Genomic DNA, 25,198 nt, shown 5'->3' on the forward strand with positions numbered 1-25,198 from the left:
TCACGTACGACAACGTTCAGGTTTATATACTCTGGCCATTGCGGATAACATTAGGTGATGTCATATAGTTAATTATCGATAAGTAACTAAAATCACAGTTACTAATAAAATACGTTTATTTTAGATATACGAAATTGGAAATTCCGCTTTAATTGTATTTTAATTTAAATATTTTTATTTTGAAAATTATATAAATTTCATTAGTATTCATTCACCATAAAATTTGGGGAGAGAAAAATAAAACAATAAATACCGAATTTATGTAACAAAACATATTACAACCCGATGTAAAAAAATATATACATTTCCACCGTTAACCGCCATATTACGACTAACACTTGAGTCTTTACAATAGACACGTCGACTTTTAACTTAATTTTAAAATTCTAAATTTTCTTTTTTTTTTTTTCAATTTTATTCATGCTACAGCCAGCATTTCTCCAAGTCCCAACTGTGGAGGTTTGAAGTGTCAAAATGGAGGCACATGTGTGACAGCCAATGAAACATTTTTTTGTTATTGTAGTCCGAGTTTTTATGGTGACCGATGCGAAAGTTCACGAGGTGAGTAAATCTACTTCTTCATTTCTAAAGAATTCTTGCTTCTTCAACGTCAATAAATATTGGGTTGTCCGGAAAGTTCGTGCCGATTTTTAAAGGAAAGAAAGAGGTCAATAAATACTGGCCGTTACGTTTTTTAATCAACCAAATATGAACCATTTTGTTGCACAATGCGTCTCCATCTTTCCTTAAACTTGAAAATACCCTCTTCCCAGAATTGAGATGGTTTCATGGCAAAGAATTCATCAAGGTATCTTTTTACGTCATCCAAAGAATTGAAATTTTTACCATTAAGACTATTCTGCAGAGTTAAGCTACTACAAATCGGCACGAACTTTCCAGACAACCCAATATTTCTGTTATCTTTTCCTCATAGCATATGTATTTTTAATTGTGTGTGTGTGTGTGTGTGTGTGTGTGTGTGTGTGTGTGTGTGGTGTGTGTGTGTGTGTGTGTATGTGTGTGTCCTTTCCCCGTTTCTAAAATGAACGCCTAATAACATTGTATGGGATTTTCTCAAGGGTTTACCATCGTTTTGTTTTATTTTGTTTCGTTTTCCCCAGTTGCCGTCGACTGCCAAAGCACACAGATGTCCATAAAAATCGCTCCTTTCGGACAATTCACCGGGAAAATATTCGTGAAAGATTTCGAAGATAATCCGAACTGTTCTTTCAACAATATGGGAGACGTGTGGGAACTTAATTTGGATTACTTTTCAGGATGTGGAGCCGGGATTGAAGGTCAAACTGTTTTCAGCGATATTCCAAAGGTAAGTCAGGTCAATAACGTATTGCAGAAAATAACCACATCCTTCTTATTGTCAATATAATATCACCTATTGATACTGATAGTTTATTAATAGAGATATAGTTTTGATACATATTGATAAACCTATTTACATTTAAATATTAATAATTAACTCTTAATTTGCTATTGACGGAGATGACTGTTGCTGTTGTTATTATCTAGCTAAAGTTATCCATAACTGAGCAAACCTATAATCAAAGGTATTCCAGCTATATCCATCTCGTTTCTCTCTCAGGCATTGGGTATCTCGTCCCTTTTTAATGTGAGCTTTATTTTGAGAGAAATTTGGTTGCTTTTTCTAGCAACTCGAATGAAGAGGTTCTTTCGTCGTCCTCGTCATTTTGTTATTTTTGTTGTTGTTGTTGTTGCTATTGCTGCTGCTGTTGTTTAGCCCCAAGTCACACGTGGTAGGCAGATCTTTCACCAAAAGTATTCTAGTTGTGACCATGCCGCTTCTTCCCTTTTCATTCATTTTTTATTTATTTATTTATTTATTTTTGTCCGAACACAGTTTACCAAGTGTGCTCTTCCCTTTTAATACGATGAGATATGATATGAGAGGTGGACGCGCAATGGCCCAGTGGTTAGGATCGCAGTTTCGATTCCCAGACCAGGCGTTGTGTGTGTTTATTGAGCGAAAACACCTAAAAGCTCCACAAGGGCTGGTGGCGACCCCTGTTGTACTCTTTAGCCCCAACCTTCTCTCACTCTCTCTCTTCCTGTTTCTTGAGTAACGCTGCAGTGGGCTGGCGTCCTGTCCAGCTGGGGGGGGGGGACATATACACCTCAGAAGCCGGGAAACCGGACCCATAAGCCTGGCTAGGCTTGAAAAGGGCGCATAAAAAATGATAGAGAGATTTGGCAACTATTTCTAACATACAGATTTTGCCGTTGGATTGCTCTCTCTTTGTTAGACCATTGCAGGGCGCGCAACAACAGCGATGCATCAGGCAGAAAAACGGCCATAAACATCACACAACCTCGTTCTCTTTCTTCTCCCTTTGCTTGTGTGGCCCTTTTTATGTCTGAATAAAAAATCCTTACCGATATAAATGATATCATCTTTTTTTTAAACTTGCGTCCACTTTATTCCTTTTACAGATCGGTGATGTGTCGTTTAAGCGGGAAATCGTGGTACTCTACAACCAAGACATCATGAACAGTTTCGATGAGTTGCACACAGTCAGCTGCCAACATAACCTCAAGATGGTTATTGACCCGATGTCTATGACTTCCAATGTTGTCGAAGAGTGAGTCGACATGAAATTCTATCCAATATGTGATAATTAGACAAAACTATTAGACAACCAAAATTTATTCAAATATACAATCTGTATGAGAGACTGTACTTTAAGGGGGAAAAAATCAATTCTGGCATCAAATGAAATATTAGAAGTTCATTGTGTATAAATGGGTCGGTTGGATTTACGTGGTGCCAAAGTTCTCGAAAGTGTCTCTGTTTTTTTTTTCAACTTCGAGAATTTAACTTTCATTAGCTGAACATAAAAGAGTAATTGTCCTTGTAGAGTCAAATATATTCTTTATTACTGATGTGGAATTGGTGAATTGCCAGAATCAATAGACTTCCAAACAAAAGTATTCTGCAGCCTAAACACACACATAAACACTCGTACGTCTGCACTCTCTCTCTCTCTCTCTCTCTCTCTCTCTCTCTCTCTCTCTCTCTCTCTCTCTCTCTCTCTCTCTTTCTCTCTCACTCTCATACACACACACACACATTGGATTGTAAGATAGATTTGTTTGTTATTGTTGTTGTTTTTTTTCATTTATTTTAATCCCCATCTTTCATCAACAATTTTAACAATTCAGTCAATAAGATATTCTTTGTTGTTCAAGACTTCTTACCAACGTCCCCCTCGCTTGTCAATGTCTTGACGGTAGAAATTAACGTGTCGTGACAAGAATTCATTGAGCCACGTTTTCCACTCCACATTGTTGTTAAACAAAACACCTTGCAGACTAACGGACAGCGAAAGTAAAAGATAATAATCTGAAGGTGCTATATCAGGAATAAAATTTCCAACCAAGCTATTGAACAGCACTTTTGGTCAAATTTGCAACGTGGAGGCGAGAGTTGTGTTGTGACTTGGGTTCTTTCATCTGGATTTTTTCGTTGGACCTTACTTATCGAGTGAAAATGGTGGGTGATGTATCATGAGGGCATTCCATCTACTGGTCCATTTCCCAAGTAGACTGGTGCAGATCTTCGTGGATGATGTCGTTAAATAGATGTACTTATAAGGCCGAATTTGTCCCCGTTGGAGGACAAATTTCCGTGCAGTTCTTTCAGTAATAGTATAAATGTCTCGAGCGGCTTTGGAAACAATGGCACCTATGGAACCTTGATTGAAAAAGATGGCACCCCATTGTCGTATATGTGAAAAGCTGTAAAATTTCTTCGCATTTCAAAAGTGATAAACAAAAGTAATAAAGTAAGAATAAAGCTACATAAAAAACACTACGATAAAAATAGTTTTCGTGTTGATTCAAATCGTAACATTGGAAAGAAATGAACGAATTTACCTGGCAACCCTACACACACGCACACACACACACACACACACAAACACACATACATACATACATACATATATACATACATACATACATGTGTGTGTGTGTGTGTGTGTGTGTGTGTGTGTGTGTGTGTCTGAGTAGACAAATGACTATATTCCGCCATTACTAAGTCCAAATGTTAATTAAAATGTTGCCATTCCATTAATTCTAGTTCCAATTTGACCAAGACTGATACCAAGAATATTTACAATCCAATTGGATTCGAGATTAAGGACACCAATGGTGATCCGCTGAAGAAAGCCGTGTTTGTAGGAGATCAGGTTCAACTGACTTTTATTTTGTGGGATAATGAAGGTAATTATGACGTCCCTCTTTCATTTAATTAGTTGTCCTTTTTGTTTGTTTGTTTGTTTTATTTTATTCAAAACTTAGAACATTGACATCTCGGCAGTTTATTTTATTTTCGTCGTTGGTTTATACATGCATGCATACATACATACATGCATACATACATACATACATACATACATACATACATACATACATACATACATACATGCATACATACATACATACATACACACATACATACATTAACATACATACATACATGCATGCATGCATACATGCATACATACATACATACATACATACATACATACACACATACATACATACATACATACATACACACACATACATACATACATACATACATACATACACACACACACACATACATACATACATACATACATACATACCTACACACATACATACACACATACATACATACATACATACACATACACATACATACATACATACATACATACATACACACACACACACACACATATACATACATACATACATACATACATACATACATACATACATACATACATACATACATACATACATAAAATTTTATTCAAATGATGATTATATTACAACTGGCAGTCTCATCGTCTCCAGGGGATATGAAATGTTATCTCTAATGAAGTCCATCGTTTTTATTAGTCTCAGCATTTTTTGCATTGTTTTCCCTAATGTTTCAGACTGTTTACAATATTCCCATGTGTGTATGTCCCTTGTGTACGCGCGCACACGTATGTGTGTGTTTATGTGTGTGTGTGGACTTTCATCTTCGAATGAACGGTTAAATTAAAACGTGTTTAGTATACTTCTCGTTTATGTACATGTAAACGTACGTTTATAATTAGACTATATGACCATATACTCTTTTACTTGTTTCATTCATTTGACTGCGGCCATGCTGGAGCACCGCCTTTAGTCGAGCAAATCGACCGCAGGACTTATTCTTTGTAAGCCTAGTTCTCGTTCTATCGGTCTCTTTTGCCAAACCGCCAAGTTACGGGGACGTAAACACACCAGCATCAGTTATCAAGCGATGTTGGGGAGACAAACACACACACACACACACACGCACACACACACACACACACATATATATATATATATATATATATATATATATATACGACGGGCTTCTTTCAGTTTCCGTCTGCCAAATCCACTCACAAGGCTTTGGTCGGCCCGAGGCTATAGTAGAAGACACTTGCCCAAGGTGCCGCGCTGTGGGAATGAACCCGGAACCATGTGGTTGGTAAGCAAGCTATAATTACAGCCACTCCTATGCCTATATCATTGTCATACTTACAGACGTCTCTTATATATATAAGGGTGGCAGCTTGCAGAATCGTTGGAGCGTCGAGCAAAGTGCTCAGCATTTCTTCCGAATTTTTGCGTTCAAATTCCACCCAGACCGACTTTGCCTTTTATGGTTGACAAAATAAATACCAGTAAGCTCTGGACTCGATATAATCGACCATCCCACTTCCCTTAAATTGCTGGCCTTGTGCCAAATTTTGTGACCATTGCACGCGAGCGCGTGCACATGTCTTCTATTTATATGTGTATCTTTATTATTATTATATTATAAAAGCAATACTGTTTCTTTCGTGCAGTATTCAACGACTTCCACGTAAGTGACTGCGAAGCTTTTGAAGCTGGAGGTGGGCATAGCAGTATAAAACTTATCGAGAACAGGTTTGTAACAATTCTATATTATATTTTTTTCTTTTATCAACAACTAATTTTAATTAACGTAAGGTGTACTAGCCATCTGAATGTGGCTAGCCACTGGGGGTGGGGTGTTACTGATGCTTTTAGCCCCAGGCGATCAACGTCACCAGATGGACTTTAGACACAATCTCAGTGCCCTTGTGTTATTTGCAAAGGGAGGTCATCCTCCAACACAAGGGCACTGAGATTGTGTCTAAAGTCCATCTGGTGACGTTGATCGCCTGGGGCTAAAAGCATCAGTAACACCCCACCCCCAGTGGCTAGCCACATTCAGATGGCTAGTACACCTTACGTTGTCGAGCCGTTACTGTTTATATCTCGTTCAGAGATTTATTATTAATTTTAATTATCTTAACAAATACGAAGAGACAACTCCGAACCTGTTTTGATATTTTTATGATTTCATCGGCAAAGCTTTAGCCCTCAGCGTGTCTATTGAAGGAGCGATGAAATAATCATAAAATAAATGTGGGGCTTGGTTTGCTGAGAGTTGAGTATTTGTTCAGGATGCGTGTCATTTTGCACATAAAACCAACTAAAAGATTCAGTCTAATGAACCATATTTATAATAATAATGAAATTATTGTATACGGTGCTCAGGTGCGCCACATATTTTCATATTGACATTACAAAGGTTACTTGCTGAAAGCTGTCATGCTGAATGCTAGTAACTAGTATGTGAGAATGTATGTTTGGTGAGAAGAGAAACGTAAGTCTTCGTGCTTGGTGAAGTGGTCTTTGAAAACCAGGTCAAACTGACATGACTGTCTGTTGACCAGGAAAACATCTGCTCTCCTCGACCAGCGCTCGCTCTCCTCTCTCTCAATTTATAATCATGATTTGGTGCGAAACTGTATGGAATTTTCCATTATTCTTAACACCCACTCAAATGCGCCAGTAATTGGTTGAACCATAGACTAGGATCACCTGATATGTCGTGACCATCGTGTTACTGAGCTGATGTATGTCATTCTCCATTTGCTTCAATATAATGTAGTCGATATCTTATTTTCATATTTATTTCTTCATTTCACCGCCAGTTGTGTCAACAAGAATGCGTTCAGCGTCATTGCTGGTGACTTGAAGAAAGATGGCGCCATCCCTATGACAATCTCGCTCCTGATCCGGGCTTTCCGCTTCGTGAAATCTCCCGCCGTCTCTTTCCGTTGCAATGTGATTGGGTGCAAACCCGATGATGATACATGCTCTTCTGTAAGTATCAAGTCTTGTTGATGAGCAAACATGCAAGCATATTTGTATTTGTGTATTTGAAGATGCGTATGTGTTCGTATGTGTATGCATGTTTATCCGTGTGTGCGTGTGTGTACACAATTTTGTGTGCATTTTCACGTGTTTGCATGTTTATGCATTTACGAGATCTAGCGAAACCCATGAAAATTCCACAATAAAACAAAAAGTTATATATATGAATCTATATAATTCTGTGTCGCTAACTTCACTTCATTAACAGCATAAGCTTTTTAAGCGCACGAATTCCATCCCTCATATCTTATATGATACAATATCCTGATATAATGTAACGATTTAAAACTTGTGATTGAAAATAATTTTAGTAGATACATTTATATACATACTATGGTTGCAACATGTCCGCATTTTCCAGGATATGTCCTGGATTCATGCGTCAAAATTTGCATCTAGGAAAATTTTTTTAGATTCTCCAAAAGTCCAGAATTTCAGCTTTCATCACATAACAAAATACACACACACACAAACTCACCCCCATACACACACTCACACACACACACACACACACACACACTCATATACATATATAATGACTGCTGGAAAGAGCTGTAAGTCAAATTTACTACAATAAAGAAATATGTAATGGCCATTATTTATGTCTTATATGTATGTTATTCTTTTATTCTTTTACTTGCAGCCTTTAGTCGAGCAAATCGACCCCCAGGACTTATTCTTTGTAAGGCTAGTACTTATTTTATCGGTCTCTTTTGCCGAACCACTAAGTTACGGGGACGTAAACACCCCAGCATTGGTTGTCAAGCGATGTTGTTGTTGTTGATGTTTAATCCAAACCAGTAGAACTATGACCAAAGGCATTCCAACTATGGCCAATCATAGATTTCGTTTTCAGGCATAGTGTATCTAGAACTACATCACCTAATATATTCGTTTCAAAAAGACGACAAGGTATATAGTTTGAGGAAAATTTCACTGCTATTCCTAGTAAATCAACCAACTGGGTTTTAACTTCCTCTCTGACTCATATTACATCATTTTTCTTCTTATCTTCTTCCTCCAACAGTTGTCTTGTAGAGATGGCAGCAATGCTTTTGGTCGTAAACGCAGAGATGTGGACGGTGTCAGTGGTGCTATAGAATTGACTGATGGAAAAGATCAGAAAACTCTCTCGAAAACTCTTTATGTCAGGGAGCTGAGCATTCAAAATATGTCAAGTAAGTTAACCATTTGTTTTTCTCTGATTTTAAATCTCCTTTATCGTTTAACTTTTACTCCTTTTGGTCGTTGGACTGTAATCATGCTGGGGCACTCTCTTGATGTGTTTGGCCAGACAAATCAACCTTAGTACTTATCCCTTTTAGGCCTGCTTCTTATTCTATAAGTCTCTTTTGCCAAACCCTGAAATTACGGGGAAGTAGACAAACCAACATCGGTTGTCAAGCAGTGTGGTGAGGACAAACACAAACACACACACATATAATATATAAATATATATATATATATATATATATATATATATATATATATATATATATATATATATTCAAATGACTCTATATATATATATTTATATAAATATATATATATTCATTTATGAATTAAAAGCAGCATTAGTATCATAAACATTATCAAGGACTCTCCACTTCCCTGTACCACAGCACACCAGCAAACAAGCAAAACACATACACTGAATATGTGTGGTTCATAATATATCTACATATATAATTTTGGTAGTCTGCAACTAAAAGAAACCCATCATATATATATATATGTTTTGAAATCATAGTCATGGGGCTGATGCCAGTGCCATCAGACTGACACCCATGCCAGTGGCATGTAAGACACACTGTTCAAGCATTGAGCCTCATGTAGGCAGTGACAGGTGACCAAGACCTTTGGTGTAATACCGTGCTTGTGTAAACCTGTCAAGCCAAGTGAGACCATAGTCATGGCCAATGCCGATACCACTACACTCTCAGAGTGGTTGGCATTGGGGAGGAGCATTCAGCCATAGAAACCTTGCCAAATAGGATCAGAACTTGGTGGAGCTCCCTAGCTTACCAGTTTTCACTTAAACCATCCAATCTATGTCAGCAAGGAAAGTAGACATTAAATGATGATGATGATGATTATATATATATACACTAGCAGTAATACCCATTGTTTATCAGGTAATTACTTTTACTCTTTGTCAGGAGCCACATTCAAAGTGTTATTATATATATATTGATTTACTCCTCCTGTATGTGTGTATTTTATAAGAAAAAATCATGTAAAAAGTGAAGTAGAAAAAAGATCAGTTTCATACATGAACTTCTGTTTGTTTATTATATGACCATAATGAGTTGTATGTGTTATTTCATATATCAATACAGTAATGGCAATTATATAATACACAATGCTTTGGTCAGCATGGAGCTGTAATGAAAGAGAATGGCCCAACATGCTGCACAGAAGTTGAAAATTTTTTGGGGCCCATGGCACTCCATGAACCCTATGTAATGCATGTGTAAAATTTCATTAAAATTGGTTGGGTGGATCTCAAGTTTTAATGACATGAAAAACACACAGACAGACACACATCTTATATATATATATATATGTATATATGTATGTATGTATGTATATACATATATACAATAGGCTTCTTTCAGTTTCAGACTACCAAATTTACTCTCAAAGCTTTGGTTGGCCTGAGGCTAGAGTGGAAGACACTTGCCGCATGTTCCATGCAGTAGGATTGAACCCAGGACCAATACTCTTCTGTAACTTAAATGATATGTGGCTTTCTACCTACTTTTGAAAATTTATTAGAATGGTGGTGAGCTGGTAAAATCGTTTGAGCATTATATTACAGTATTTCATCTGGCTCTTTACTTTGCAAGTTCAAATCCTGCCTGGGTCATCTTTGCCTTTTATCCTTTTAGGGGTCAATAAAATAATGTACCTGTGAATTACTGGGATCAATGTAATCGACTTAATCATTCCCCTAAATTTGAAGCCATTATTATTATTGTTGTTGCTAAGGTGGTGAGCTGGCAGAATCATTAGTAAGCTGGACAAAGTGCTTAGCGGTATTTCATCCATCCTTACATTCTGAGTTCAAATTCCACTGAGGTCAACTTTGCCTTTCATCCTTCAGGGTCAATAAAATAAGTGCCGGTTAAGTACTGGCATCAATGTAATCAACTTAGCCCCTCCCTCCAAATTACTGGCCTTGTGCTCATGTTAGAAAGGCTTATTATTATTGTTGTTGTTATTATTAAGAGGGCAAGTAGATAGAATCATTTGAATGCTGGTAAATTCCTTATGGTATGACATTTCAAGTTCAAATTCTGCTCAAGTCAAATTTGACTTTCATCCTTTGTAATCGATAAAATAAAGTACCAGTCGAGTACTGCAGTACCAATGTAATCATCTAACTCCATTCTTCTTGAAATTGCTGGCCTTGTACCAACATCTAAGCAATTACTGTTTTTTTGTTTTTGAATTTTTTTTCTTTCCAGCCATGACTCCACCTGACGACTGTCTGGCCAAAAACGAGTTCATCACCATGATTACATGTCTAGGAGCTGTGGTTTTAGTTCTTCTCATTCTCTGTGGAGTACTCATCTACTTGGTTCGACGCAAGCGCACTGAGAAAGACTACAATGGAGAAGCACCACAAAAATCTATGGGAATTGTGGATTTCAAGATTCCTCGTGTAACAAACTAATTTTCCTTGGGTCTTTTATATCCATCCTTATATATAAATATATATGTACAAACATATATATATAGAGAATATCGCAATAATTTCATTTGTAACCATTTTTTCTTCTCACTCTCTAAATTCCTTCAGTTTTTAATAGTTTATTTTACATTTTAGTTGTTCTTTTTTTTTGGTAGCTTTTTTAAATGCTTTTGTTCTTGCTTTTTCTTCTTTTTCTTGACACATATTTCATACTTGCTATTTGCTACTCATTTGATACTACAGGCAGCACAATGTTAGTTTGTTTTATTTTCGCTTCTTTTAGCCTACTTAAGATATTTTGGATGACAGGGAGGTAGTTTAACTCACTGTAGCCACTATCATAGTCTTGTCAAGTCACTTGACACCTTTCACTTGCTACGTCTTCTGAATATTGGAAGAACATAGAAAAAAAAGACATCCTTTTTTTTTTCCTCTTTTTGATTCCTGATTCCTGTAAATTTACCTTTCCACTGACCCAGTTCTTAAAATCGAACCACATCAAAATGAAGGCTTAGAGAGAATTAAATAAATGTATTTGTCAGAAAAGTGTCACACACACACATCCAACAACTCAGCATTCAGTGACACAACACTACTACAAAACAAAACAATATTGCCTTGATCACATAAAAAGAACTGCATATTTAAAAACAAATTTATCTTAATTCTCTTGAAATGAATGCATAAATGGTAGAATATATCAGAAACTAAAACTAATCTAATACTACCATTATACAAATTTACAACTATAGCATACAGTAATAAGATATTTTTACAGCAAAATCTATGTAAATATTTTATCTAAAAACTTAAATAAAAAAATTGATTAAAAAAATAAAATTTTGTTGTTGTCCTTTTTTTCCTTTTTTCATGTTCATATTTGCATTCAAATTTCAAAATTATTTTTGAGCACCACAGCATTATATCATGTTAGCTTTTAAGCATATTAACATTAACATAAATATCTATCCATCTATCTATATCTTAGATGTACGATTATTTGTAGTTAACATGTTTTAAGTATTTTAACACAAATGAGCTTGTCTATTCATCTTAACATATAATTATTTCTAGTTAACATTATTTAATTGGTTAACTATTGACTAATAATGGCAGTGCCCCAGCATGGCCACAGCTCATAAGCTGAAACCAGTTCAATTCAATTCAATTGTAAAAGAAGTGAAACAAAATAATAATAATAATAATAAAACACACTTTGGAAATATTCAAAACAAAAAAATATATTTATTACAATGACATCGAAGAAAATCAAAAACGTTGCATATATTTGCATATAATTATTCCCCTTAATTCATTCTTTAACAGTTAAGAAATTGAAAAAAAATTGAATAAGCAGCAAAAATGTTTTTTTCTTTTCTCTGGATTTCTTTTACTTAGTTCCATGAACTTTGTAGAGATCTATAATCTCTTGAACGTCATCTTTCGATCCCAAGAAGATAGGAACTCTTTGGTGAAGGCCTGTAGGAACAACATCAAGAATGGGCATGGTTCCTGTGGTAGCTAAACCACCAGCTTTCTCAATGATAAAAGACATGGGGTTGCATTCATACAATAGTCGGAGCTGGAACGATAAGAAATAAGCACTTAAAAAACACTTTGATAACAAATGGTCGGTCTAGTATTTCGAGGAGTATATCACTCTTTTGTTATCATATTGTGAAATGCAGAGTCTTTTATTCGATTAATTTTGAAAAATCTTAAAGAATTTAGTAAAATAACTTCATCATTAACTGTTTTGTTGCCATATTTTTGTTGAAATATGCTCTTAATGTTTCAATTAATATTGTAAATACTGAAGAATTTAGTAAATTAACAAATAATAAAGGACACTAAAATGGGATTGGGGTACTGTATCTGGGGTACTCAAACAGAAAGTATCTAAACACGTGTACTGAGATAAGGAGTGCTGAAACAGTTGGGGACTGAAATAGAGAGGGTGGTGATACAAGAGTACCAAACATTACCATGAAGTAAATTTAAGAAAAAATATATATTCATTTGTCTATTTTTACATCTGTTTTTCCATACTATCATGGATTAGATGAATACATTACAGAAACATTATTTTATAGTTAGATGCCCTACGTGTCATTAACCATTCCATGTCTTTCAAGAGAAAGGCCTCTTATTCTACATGTCTGCGAAGGCTCAAGGTGATGATTTGTTGACAGGGGAAATGACAACATTGCTTGTAGCTAGGTGTCAAGGAGTTGTTTCTATATATATAAACAATGGGTGGCACGTAAAAAGCACCCACTACACTCACGGAGTGGTTGGCGTTAGGAAGGGCATCCAGCTGTAGAAACACTGCCAGATCTGACTGGGCCTGATGAAGCCTTCCGGCTTCACAGACCCCAGTTGAACCGTCCAACCCATGCTAGCATGGAAAACGGACGCTAAACGATGATGATGATGATGATACATGCATATATGCATACATGTATACATGCAAACATATATATATATATATATACACTTACACACACACACATATATATATATATATATATACATCATTTAACATATACTTTCTTTTACTAGTTTCAGGGCAATGGTTGTGGCCATGCTGGGGCACTGCGAACTGGTGTTACTTCACCTTCATTAATCCTCCTCTAATAGTTGGCATTTAGTGAATGAAGGAGTTTGATGCTGCTGCCCTCATTCAGCTTTCCACCGAGAAGTTGGCTCATCTGGGGCTCTTGACAGTAAGAGATCCAATTCAGCTTTGAAGAGACATATGTCCACACAATGTTGGTCTCTCTTCGGGAGGATACTGAAGAGAATCCCAAGCTATTGCAGTATCTGCTAAACGATGATGACGGTGTGTGTGTGTGTGTGTGTTGTGCATGCATACTTAATAAAAAAATCTTATAACAAACCTTTCCTTTAGGAGTCTGTGATGTAGCAGGGTACATGAAGATCCCTCCATAGCACAAGGTTCGGTGTACATCAGCGACCATGGAACCAATGTAGCGGGCACCGTAGGGTTTTCCCTCCTGACATAAACAATTCAATAAAACTTAAATGTAATAGACATCAACAAAAAGCATCCATATTTTTATTTTAACCCTAGGTCAATTGTCAGTGAACAACAACAGTCCCATGATTAACACTATTCCAGCCATGACTATTCCATTTTCTTTTCTTTTTCTAGCTATAGTGTATCCAACACTACCTTTTCAACATACCCCTTCTGCTTTTTAAATAGTATGGTTACGAGAGTAAACTGCTGCTATTTTTAGCAATCCAAGCAACCACATAAAGGGTCTCTTGTAGGCTTGTTCACAACTGTTGCTGTCATAATTGTTATAGTTGTATTTATCAAGCAGTAATGTCGAATATCAATGTACCAAATGGGTAATGTGATCAGCCAGTAAGTGGCAGGTACATGGTTCTAGTCCTATCAGTGAGCTTCTGCATCATTTTTAGCCATAAATTGATATTTTTAATATTGGTTTCAAATTCTGACACAAGTCCAGCAAGCCAGGGTTGTCAATTTATTCAACCCCAGCACTTGAGTGGTATATCATCTTATCTACCCAAAAATAAGATTAACCCTTTTAGCATCCAGATTATTCTGTTAAATGTAACACATATTTATTCACATTGTTTTGAATTAATCAAGCATTATCTTGTAGCTTCAAGATTTCAATGATATTTATTTTCAGAATGACATTGTAAAATAAATGTGAGAGGCTGGATCTGGCCGGTTTAAATGAGAAGGGGTTAAAAGTAATGTTAGATTTGAACTCAAAACTTTAAAAGGATAAAAATAACATACTCTAATTTATAGAACAAATTCTTAAAAGTCCTAACACACTTTAACTCTCTTATTATCATAATTCTGTTGCACTGCACTGCATTGTTTCACTAAATTTTGAAAATAGAGGAGAATTTAGGAAAATAACTGTCATTATTAAGCTGGTGTTTTGAACATAAATTAACATAAATTGAACATAAATTAACTTTTGATGGAGGGTTTTAATTTAGACCACATTAAAAGAGGAAGTTTGCATCACAGAACCAGGAACAGTCTCAGGTGTGTTGGTATCAAAAGAGTTACCTGTTAATAATTATACTCTATTACTTGTTTCATTCATTTGACTGTAGCCATGCTGGAGCACCGCCTTTAGTCGAGCAAATCGACTCCACAGCTTATTCTTTGTAAGCCTAGTACTTATTCTATCGGTTCCTTTTGCCAAACCTCTAAATTACGGGGACGTAAGCACACACCAGCATCAGTTGTCAAGCAATGTTGGGGGAACAAACACAGATACACAAACACACACACACACACACACACACACACACACACACACACACACACACACACACACACAACACACACACACCACACACACACACACCACACACACACACATACATACATACATACATACATACATACATACATACATACATACATACATACATACATACATACATACATACATACATACATACATACATACATACATACATACATACATACACGATGGGCTTCTTTCAGTTTCTGTCTACCAAATCCACTCACAAGGCTTTGGTCGGCCCGAGGCTATAATAGAAGACACTTGCCCAAGGTGTCCCGCAGTTGGACTGAACCCGGAACCATGTGGTTCGTAAGCAAGCTACTTACTACACAGCCACTCTTATGCATTGTGTAACAAAACTTCTTTTTTTTTTTGTCTTTGGTCAACAAGTGTTATTTCCTATTTGCTTCTGTCTAGAAGTTAAAGGAAATGACTACTATTCCCTTCAGACTTTGCTTTTGTGACCTGGATATCAATGTTTTGAAACTGACCTATTTTCCATTACATTTCACACAGATTCAGTGCTGAGATGCTGAAATAGAAATACCGTTATAGCAAATATTCTGCTCAGTACCACAGATTTGCTTGTCAGTTGCTTGACCTTAACCACTAGAGCATGTCCCTTAGTGGCCGACAATATGTGCATCTCTGATCATGAGCAGGATTAATGTTAGAGCATCATAGCCATGTGCTGAGAAGGATTCTTTTTCATTTAAATAATAAAAGCAAAGTCTGAAGGAAATATTAGCCATTTTTCTTATTTTCTCGGGGTAAGCAAACAGTTGCAACCCAAGGACAAATATCGTGTTACACCTTGTAATGGTTCATGCTTTGAAGAGTAGCAAAATGGCAAAAGCCTTACCTTAGGATGCTTCTTGTTCTTTATATACTCTGTGGTAGCCTTGTCCCAATACTGAGCATAGCCTTCATTGAGGGAATAGATTTTTCCTCGTGGCTTAATTTTCATATTCTTTTCAGTTAGGAGAAATTCTCCAATTGACTGCCAAAACATGAAACAAAGTTAATTCACAGGAAACTGAAACATCAAAAGGTTAGCTTTGTTTGCTTGTTTTTGTTTTTTTTGTTTTGTTTTGTTATTTTTTTTGTTTTAGTTTGGAAGAAGAGGTTCTGGAAGAAGAGGTTCTGGAAGAAGAGGTTCTGGGAGTAGAGGCTCTGGGAGAAGAGGCTCTGGAAGAAGAGGCTCTGGAAGAAGAGGCTCTGGGAGAAGAGGCTCTGGGAGAAGAGGCTCTGGGAGAAGAGGCCCTGGGAGAAGGAGCTCTGGGAGAAGAGGCTCTGAGAGAAGAGGCTGCGGGAGAAGGGGCTCTGGAAGAAGTGGCTCTGGAAGGAGAGGCTCTGGAAGGAGAGGCTCTGGAAGAAGAGGCTCTGGGAGAAGAGGCTCTGGGAGAAGAGGCTCTGGGAGAAAAGGCTCTGGGAGAAGAGGATCTGGTAGAAGAGGCTCTGGGAGAAGAGGCTCTGGGAGAAGAGGCTCTGGGAGAAGAGGCTCTGGGAGAAGAGGCTCTGGAAGAAGAGGATCTAGGAGAAGAGGCTCTGGAAGAAGAGGCTCTGGGAGAAGAGGCTCTGGAAGAAGAGGCTCTGGGAGAAGAGGCTCTGGAAGGAGAGGCTCTGGGAGAAGAGGCTCTGGAAGAAGAGGCTCTGGGAGAAGAGGCTCTGGAAGAAGAGGCTCTGGGAGAAGAGGCTCTGGAAGAAGAGGCTCTGGGAGAAGAGGCTCTGGAAGAAGAGGCTCTGGGAGAAGAGGCTCTGGGAGAAGAGGCTCTGGAAGGAGAGGCTCTGGGAGAAGAGGCTCTGGGAGAAGAGGATAAGCTCATCAAAGAAAGTACAGTGCCCATGATGTTTGAAGAATCTCAAAGGGAATAAAATACAAAACAAAAAAATAAAACTTACAGGGTCCAGCATGAATCCATTCACCTCTTGACCAGTGGATAGCACAACCATAGTAGCACTGCCATAAAGGGCATATCCAGCGGCAACCAAGTCTCGGCCAGGTTGCAGGGCATCGTTCTCAGTAGCAGGGCCTGAAGACAACTGGATGAAAAAGACAATTAAGGGAATTAATTAACTAATTAGATTCATTATTTATTATTTATTTAATCATCCATTCATAAAATAGTTCCTAATCTTGGCACAAGGCCAGCCATTTTCAGAAGAGGGGTTAATCAATACCATTGATCCAGTACTTGCCTGGTGCTTTATTTGATGAAAAGCAAATGACCTTGGCAGAATTTGAACTCAGAATATAAAGAGCTGGAATAAATACCACAAGGTATTTTTTTCCAATTCTCTAACAATTCTGCCAGCTCACCACCATGGTCTCTAACAGTGGCACAAGTCCTCAAATTTAAGTTGCTAAGTGTACAGTGATCTAAATTGACACCTAGCACCTGAATGGTATTTATTTCACTGACCCAAGGTCTACCCTTCCACATGTTCTCTCTTCAATTAGAAATCAGCACTTCTTGATGCAGCTCTCCTTATCCATACGCAAGTTCTCTTCATCCATATAACTGTTATGTATAACATATACATTAGACTGCAACCATGCAGGGGCACTGCCTTGAAGAATTTTAGTTGAATCAACCCCAGTAATTATTTTTTTTCTAAGTCAGGTACTTATTCCATTGGTTATATTAGTCAAACTGCTAAGTTAGAGGGATGTAAACACACCATCACCAGTTATAATGGTGACCTTTTTTGGTGGGGGGCAAATTTATCGAAATAAATGACACTGCTACTATCCCACATGTCAATCATCACCATCATCATCATCATCCTCGTTTAGCGTCCGCTTTCCATGCTGGCATGGGTTGGACGGTGCAACTGGGGTCTGGGAAGCCAGAAGGCTGCACCAGGTCCAGTCTGATCTGGCAATGTTTTTACGGCTGGATGCCCTTCCTAACGCCAACCACTCCATGAGTGTAGTGGGTGCTTTTTACGTGCCACTAGCACAGGTGCCAGATGAGGCTGGCAAACGGCCACGATCGGATGGTGCTTTTTACGTGCCACCGGCACGGAAGCCAGTCAGGGCAGCGCTAGCAACGGCCACATTTGGATGGTTCTCTTATGTGCCACCGGCACTGGTATCATAGCTACAATTTCCATTCATGCTGATCGATTTTGATTTTTGATTCTTTGATTTTCACTTGCCTTAACAGGTCTTCACAAGTAGAGTTTTGTGTCCCAAGAAGGAAAGGTATGCATAAGTGGACTGAGGCCATGGGTTATGGTCTCACTTGTCCTGCCGGGTCTTCTCACGCACAGCATACTTCCAAAGGGCTCGGTTTCTAGTCATTTCCTCGGTGAGACCTAAAGTTCGAAGGTCGTGCTTCACCACCTCATTCCAGGTTTTCCTGGGTCTGCCTCTTCCACAGGTTCCCTCAACAGCTAGGGTGTGCCACTTTTTCACACAACTATCTTCATCCATTCTCGCCACATGGCCATACCAGCGCAAACGTCTCTCTTGCACACCGCAACTGATGCTTCTTAGGTCCAACTTCTCTCTCAAGGAACTTACACTCTGTCGAGTATGAACACTGACATTACACATCCATCAGAGCATACTGGCTTCATTTCTTGCGAGCTTACGCATATCCTCAGCAGTCACAGCCCATGTTTCACTGCCATGTAGCATGTTCATACACATGCATCATACAGTCTGCTTTTTACTCTGATCGAGAGGCCTTTTGTCCCTAGCAGAGGTAAGAGCTCTCTGAACTTTTCCCAAGCTATTCTTACTCTAGCAGTTACACTTTCAACACACCCGCCCCCGCTACTGACTTGGTCACCTAGGTAACGGAAGCTATCAACTATTTCTAGTTTTTCTCCCTGGAATGTGGCGGAAGTTGGTCTCGGCGCATTTTCAGTGTTTATTGCTCCTGAGCATCTGCCACATACAAAAACTATCTTCCTAGTTAGCCTTCCCTTGACGTTGCTGCACCTCTTGTGTGTCCATAGCTTACACTTGGTGCATCTTATAGAGTTTCTACCTACGCCTTTCCTACAGATCGAGCAAGGCCCTCTACCTGAAGGCGTTTGAATTGTCTACCTTCCTACTTATTAGGACTTTGGTTTTAGCTAGGTTGACACTAAGGCCCTTCGATTCTAATCCTTGCTTCCACACCTGAAACTTCTCCTCCAGTTCTGATAGTGACTCAGCAATTAGAGCAAGGTCATCAGCATAGAGAAGCTCCCAGGGGCATCCTGTCTTGAATTCCTCTGTTATTGCCTGGAGGACTACGATAAATAGGAGGGGGCTGAGGGCTGAACCTTGGTGGACCCCTACCTCTACCCAGAATTCTTCACTGTACTCATTGCCAACCCTCACCTTACTAGCAGCGTCCCTGTACAGGGCTTGCACAGCTCTCACTAACCATTCATCTATTCCTAGTTTCCTCATTGACACCAGATAAGGGATCGGGGGACCCTGTCGAAGGCTTTCTCTATGTCAACGAAAGCCAGGTACAGGGGCTTATCTTTGGCTAGATATTTCTCCTGTAGCTGTCTTACCAGGAATATGGCATCAGTGGTGCTTTTCCCTGGCACGAATCCAAACTGCATCTCATTTAAACTAACTCTCTCTCTAATTAGTTGGGCTATGACCCTCTCTGTAACCTTCATTACCTGACCCAACAGCTTGATACCTCTGTAATTATTTGTATCTAGGGCGTCACCTTTACCTTTGTAGCAGTTGACTATTATGGTGCTACACAAGTCGTTGGGTATGACTCCTTCGTGTATCACCTGGTTAACTATACGGGTGACTAGGCTATAGCCGACACTACCAGATATTTTGAGCATCTCTGCAGTAATTCCTGATGGGCCTGGGGCTTTCCCTGTCTTCATGCTTCTAATTGCCTTAATTACCAAGGAACTGTCAACTCGGATAGCTGGTCCCTCTGTTGGGTCGACATTCGGCAGACTCTCTTTATCCCATTCATTTTCTTTATTCAGCAACCTTTCATAGTGGCATCTCCAAACCTCTCTCTTTGCATCCTCATTTAGCGCAAGTGAACCATCATCCATGCGAACACATTTCTCTCCTACCACATCACGATTCTCTCTCACACACTGTCTTGCAACGCGGAATACCTCAAGTCTTTGGTCCTCACGGCGCAGAACATTGGCAAATTTTTATCTTATCTGCTTCCCCTCTGGCTAAATAAACCTGTCTCCTAGCTTCTCTTTTGGCAGTCTGATACAATTCCCTGCTACCCCCATTTTTCCAGTCCTTCCAAGCCTGTCTCTTTTCTCTAATAGCCCTGTCTACAACATTGTTCCACCACCACATTATTTTAGGTTGAGAGGGGACTTTGCACCAGCCACAGATCTGGTCAGTGGCTCTCAGCAGGTTGTCCCTTAGAATCCTCCAGTTGTCTTCTACACCATGTGAAGCTATATCCCCTTCTACTTCGTCAAATGCTTCAAGTAATATGTCCCTAAATCTGTCCATTTGCAGGATCTTTAAGCTTCCAGATCCTTCTTCTCCATGTTGGTCGTCTTCTGGTCGTCCTCTTAGTCCTGATCCTAAAGTCACTAACTACCAGTCTATGTTGTGGGGTACATTCTTCACCTGGGAAGGTTTTGGCATTTATAATCAGCCATCTCTCCCTTTTCCTGGCAAGGATGTAGTCAATTTGGCTGGTATGTCGACCCGATCGGTAGGTGACTAGGTGGCTGGTAGGTCAATATAAGGAGATATACACACATGCACATATATATACAGACAGATAAAGATATGCAGTATATGTTTGAGGATAACTGTAGAAGTAACTCACCTTTCGATAAATTCCAAAAATGGATCCTATAGAAACCAGACAGTCAATATTTGAAGAACCATCCAAAGGATCAAAGCAGACGATATATTTCCCCTAGAAAATATCAGAAACAAACAAAACATCATTAACTACAATTTTGTTTCAGCTTATTTTGTATCAACTAACTCACTATTTTAGGGAAAGTTAAGCAGGAAGTGATGGCAGTTAAGCCTTTCCCAGAGCAGTATCTTATTTTATATCACATTTTAATGAACATGCCATTGGTTAAGCAATGTTGTTTAGTGTAATGTGGTACAAATTCAGCAAATTTACTGTTTCCTCATCAAAATTTATGGCAAATATCAAGTCCAGTTTCACTTTTAACTTCCTGTACAACCACTGTACATCAGTCAACCAGTTCCAAAACATGACATAACAAGAATTGTGCTAACTTTATTGACATTCATTTCGAAATATGTAAAGGAAAAAATTCTATTTTCCTCTCCTTTCAATCATTTCCATTCTGTAACATTTTCCTTTCAGTATTAGGTTCAACCTCTACAGGATTTGAACTTAGAACTAGGAACTAAACAACACAAGGTATTTTCTTTGCAACTCTGATTCTACCAATTACCACAAGCCAACAAGTATGTATCTATATGGTGATATGAACTAAAAGGAATAGCAGCCAAGTGCCTTCAAATTACATCCTACTTACTTAAATGGACATGTTGGAGAAAGTGACCCTTGATTCTTACTACATAAGGAAAAGATGAGATTGGTCATGGCTGGAATGTCTGCTTGCTCAATTTAGGGCTGACCTGGGGTTAAACATCATCATCACAACCACCATAGCTGTAATAATTTTTAACATAGTAGAAGGGCAGAAAACTGCAGGAAAGGAGACAACTGATTAAATCAATCTTACTACTAAAGGCACAAGACCTGAAATTTTGGGAGAGGGGACTAGTTGATTACATTGACCCCAGTGTTTCACTGGTGCATAATTGTCAACCCCAAAAGGATGAAAGGCAAAGTCAACCTCAGCAGAATTTGAACTCAGAACGTAAGGATAGATAAAATGCTGCTAAGCATTTCCCCCAGCATGCTCATGATTCTGCCAGCTTGCTGCCTTAATAATAATAATAATAATAATAATACACTATAAGTCATGACAACAGGATGAGGTAGCAAAAGTGCTACATTGAAAATTACGTGAAAAGTGAGACCTAAAGAGAGGCAAGATGTGGTATGAGCACAGGCTGATGAAATGTCGCTAAGCATTTTACCAATCATGCTAACGATTCTACCAGCCCACCACTTTCTTCCTACTACAGACACAAGGCCTGAAATTTTGTGTGAGGGGACTAGTTAATTACATCAACTCCCGTAATTAATTGGTGCTTATTTTATTGACCCCAAAAGGATGAAAGGCAAAGCTGACCTTGGCAGAATTTGAAACCAGACTGTAAAGACAAATGAAATGCAAACTAACGCTTCTGCAAGCTTGCTGTCTTAATGGTAATAATAAAGATCACCAGGATGTGGCAGCTGCAAGTGTCAAACAAAGAAAGTATTCCTATTCTCATCAGAGCATTGAGTTCAATACTACCCAACCTGAAGAAGAGTCTGGACACTTTAGAAATATCCTGCAATCTTGGTGTGTTGCAAAAATCAGTTTTATTTGGAACTGCACACATCTCTCTATATATAAACGGAAAAATGTCTGTCTGTGTGTGTGTCCTTTATACAAATCCACAATTTTTCAGTTAGAGGGCTTGCACTTTCTATGGTCATTCAAAACCGTCCAAGGGTGGTCGTGCACATCTTTATATTTTCCCAGTCACCATGCAAAGCCATTAAAAAATCAATAGAAGTGACTTTTTTGTGAATTTTCTATCCAAAACCCAATCAAAATGCCTGAAACTTGATATGCCAATTGAATGCCAGCTAGCTGTATGTGATTGGTTGGAGATTTGGACAGTACTCGTGTGTATGTGCGCACGCACACAGCTGTATATGCATGCACTAGCACTATGACCAGGTGTTGCCGGGTCATAGTGCTAGTACTACATAAAATGTTGTCTGTCTGAGAGCCTTGTCATGACTTGACAGACAGCACAAATCCCTGCTACACCCTATATTCTCAATCTACAACATCACAGTATTGAATACTGTGTGATGTCTTCAATAATAATAACACCAAACTAAATCCTCACTTGGTTTTCGACTTCAACCAGAACAGCATTCTCATTCTCTTCAGTAACCATCAGGGCGGTCGTGAACGAAGATTTGAGCATGTTGATGAAAAGGTCATTGGACAGAATGTCCAGCTTCTTGACCTCATCTCCTGACACATTGGAACCACCAGCAACACCAAATCTGAAAGGAGACAAAGCAACAGAGATAAAAACAACAAACAATACACTTCTGATAAACTTTTTCTAAATTCCTGATACTCTATGAGTAGCAGTTCAGCCCATTCAAAGAAACGTTATTATTGAAGATATGACAAAGCAGCAGTTAAAGTGGCAAAAAGGTGGAAGAAATGGTTAGTGGATTGTGTATTGAAGTACAAACACAAAGTCCCAGATTCAAAATCAGCTTCATTTACAGCCTAACCTCAACATGTCAGAAACGGGTACCAACTAGATCACCTGAAAATGTTACATAAGATACAATCAGCTAAAGAGGGAGCCTTTACGAGGTCCGTTAGGCACGCTAGAAATAACAGCTAAACCCACATTAACATTCATCTTCAAAAGAAAAATAATAAAGAGCAGTTGAACAATGTAGTCCTAGATAACAAATGACAGAATGATCATAGCTGGAGAATCTCTGATCATGTCTTCTCAATTAATGCTGACCAGGGGCTAAACAACAAGAACCCAAGTTAAACCAAATCAATGATGGAACCTGTACATAGTTGTTAGGTCAACCAGAAATAGCGCCCAAATATCCCTCAAATCATACCACATTTTACCAACATTAGTAAGGCTGTTTCACTGAGGAGTTCTAATAATACATGTCCAGAACTGTCTTTTATAACTTGCCAAAGATCAAATTTCTTCCATACACTTAATTGCTACCGTTCTATTTCTAATTACTTTTATTACCCACTTCTTGGCTTGAAATTATTTAGAACAAGAGAAGAAGTTAATTTTTTAAATTTCTTTTTTATTGCAGCAGAAAGTCGAAATACCAGCAGATGGAGATGAGAGAGAGAGAGAGAGAGAGAGAGAGAGAGAGAGAGAGAGAGAGAGAGAGAGACAGACAGAGGAAAGAATAGGTAAAGAAAAAGTAGAAGGTAGGAATATATAGAGAACGTGGAGAGACATAGAGAAAATGAAGCATGCAGTGAAAGAGAGATGAAAGGAGGAACAGAGAAAGAAAATGAAGCGTACATAGAGAAAGAGAGAGAGAGAGGGGGGTGTTAGCGAGACATATGTACGTACACGTAGGCGCGCGTACTGAGTGTGATGGAGAGGAGATGGTACCATAAACAATAAAAGCGATGAGGGTATAAAATTTCATGCTGATGAGTCAGTGAAGAGACAGAACAAGAAAAGTGTGTGTGTGTGTGTGTGTTGTAATTCAACAGCAAGAATATGGAGTGTTTTGGAGAAATGGCTGATAATTCCATTATAATAAGGGCAATCTTTCGTCTCTAGTAGACCTTTCCGTCGATTTCCGTAAAAAAACATTTTTTTTTTAAATATGGGCTTGCGGGAACTTTTGAAGTTCACACACACACACACACACACACACACACACACATGTACATCAATGCTTCCCATGCAGGGTAACTTCAAAAGAACTTCCCTCGTCATACAATCGCTTTCTCTTAGTCTCTTTCGCTCTCATTACTTCAAAAGTTCCCGCAAGCCCATATGTAAAAAAAAAAAAAATGTTTTTTACGGAAATCGACGGAAAGGTCTACTAGAGACGAAAGATCGCCATAATAAGTGTGCGAGATAATTATTTGCGATAAAGCCCAGGTAGAAGCTCTGGGGGGTGGCTATTACGCAATATAAAAGATTTTAGAAGCATCAGGAGCCGGGACGTAGCGAGAGTTATGGGCTTGTACTTAGCTGTGGTCTTAGGATTTTAACGAGAGTGTGTGCGTA

At 38.4% G+C, this 25,198-nt stretch overlaps 3 protein-coding genes across 6 annotated transcripts in view; 1 reads left to right on the plus strand and 2 right to left on the minus strand.

Annotated features, from left to right (window-relative positions):
* LOC115221057 (EGF-like domain-containing protein 2) overlaps positions 1-11,580 on the plus strand; it is a 54,347-nt gene extending 42,767 nt beyond the window's left edge. For all 4 annotated transcript variants that reach the window (XM_036510403.1, XM_036510404.1, XM_036510405.1 and 1 more), the window contains 9 exons: positions 430-561; positions 1,122-1,327; positions 2,467-2,615; positions 4,115-4,257; positions 5,895-5,976; positions 7,053-7,224; positions 8,303-8,453; positions 10,746-10,957; positions 11,011-11,580. In XM_036510403.1, coding sequence (XP_036366296.1) covers positions 430-561; positions 1,122-1,327; positions 2,467-2,615; positions 4,115-4,257; positions 5,895-5,976; positions 7,053-7,224; positions 8,303-8,453; positions 10,746-10,954 — 1,244 coding nt within the window. In that variant the 3' untranslated portion in view covers positions 10,955-10,957; positions 11,011-11,580. The remainder of the gene's footprint in view (positions 1-429; positions 562-1,121; positions 1,328-2,466; positions 2,616-4,114; positions 4,258-5,894; positions 5,977-7,052; positions 7,225-8,302; positions 8,454-10,745; positions 10,958-11,010) is intronic.
* Positions 11,581-12,326: 746 nt separating this feature from the next.
* The window catches only part of LOC115220925 (fructose-1,6-bisphosphatase 1), a 32,134-nt gene continuing 19,262 nt past the window's right edge, over positions 12,327-25,198 (minus strand). Inside the window, exons 2-7 of the mRNA XM_029791124.2 lie at positions 23,291-23,453; positions 21,093-21,185; positions 17,206-17,346; positions 16,166-16,303; positions 13,873-13,989; positions 12,327-12,554 (exon numbers count right to left, since the gene is read on the minus strand). Coding sequence (XP_029646984.1) covers positions 12,363-12,554; positions 13,873-13,989; positions 16,166-16,303; positions 17,206-17,346; positions 21,093-21,185; positions 23,291-23,453 — 844 coding nt within the window. The 3' untranslated portion in view covers positions 12,327-12,362. The remainder of the gene's footprint in view (positions 12,555-13,872; positions 13,990-16,165; positions 16,304-17,205; positions 17,347-21,092; positions 21,186-23,290; positions 23,454-25,198) is intronic.
* Positions 16,334-17,193, minus strand: LOC118766727 (protein IQ-DOMAIN 14-like). The gene has a single exon (XM_036510406.1). The coding sequence runs from the start codon at positions 17,148-17,150 to the stop codon at positions 16,398-16,400; it is 753 nt and encodes a 250-aa protein (XP_036366299.1). The 5' UTR covers positions 17,151-17,193; the 3' UTR covers positions 16,334-16,397.

The sequence above is a fragment of the Octopus sinensis genome, linkage group LG17 (genome assembly GCF_006345805.1).
Source record: "Octopus sinensis linkage group LG17, ASM634580v1, whole genome shotgun sequence".
Lineage (NCBI taxonomy): Eukaryota > Metazoa > Mollusca > Cephalopoda > Octopoda > Octopodidae > Octopus > Octopus sinensis.

Excerpts from the sequence above, each read along its gene's own strand:
- LOC118766727 (XM_036510406.1), bottom strand. The coding sequence starts at position 17,150 with ATGGGCACTGTACTTTCTTTGATGAGCTTATCCTCTTCTCCCAGAGCC.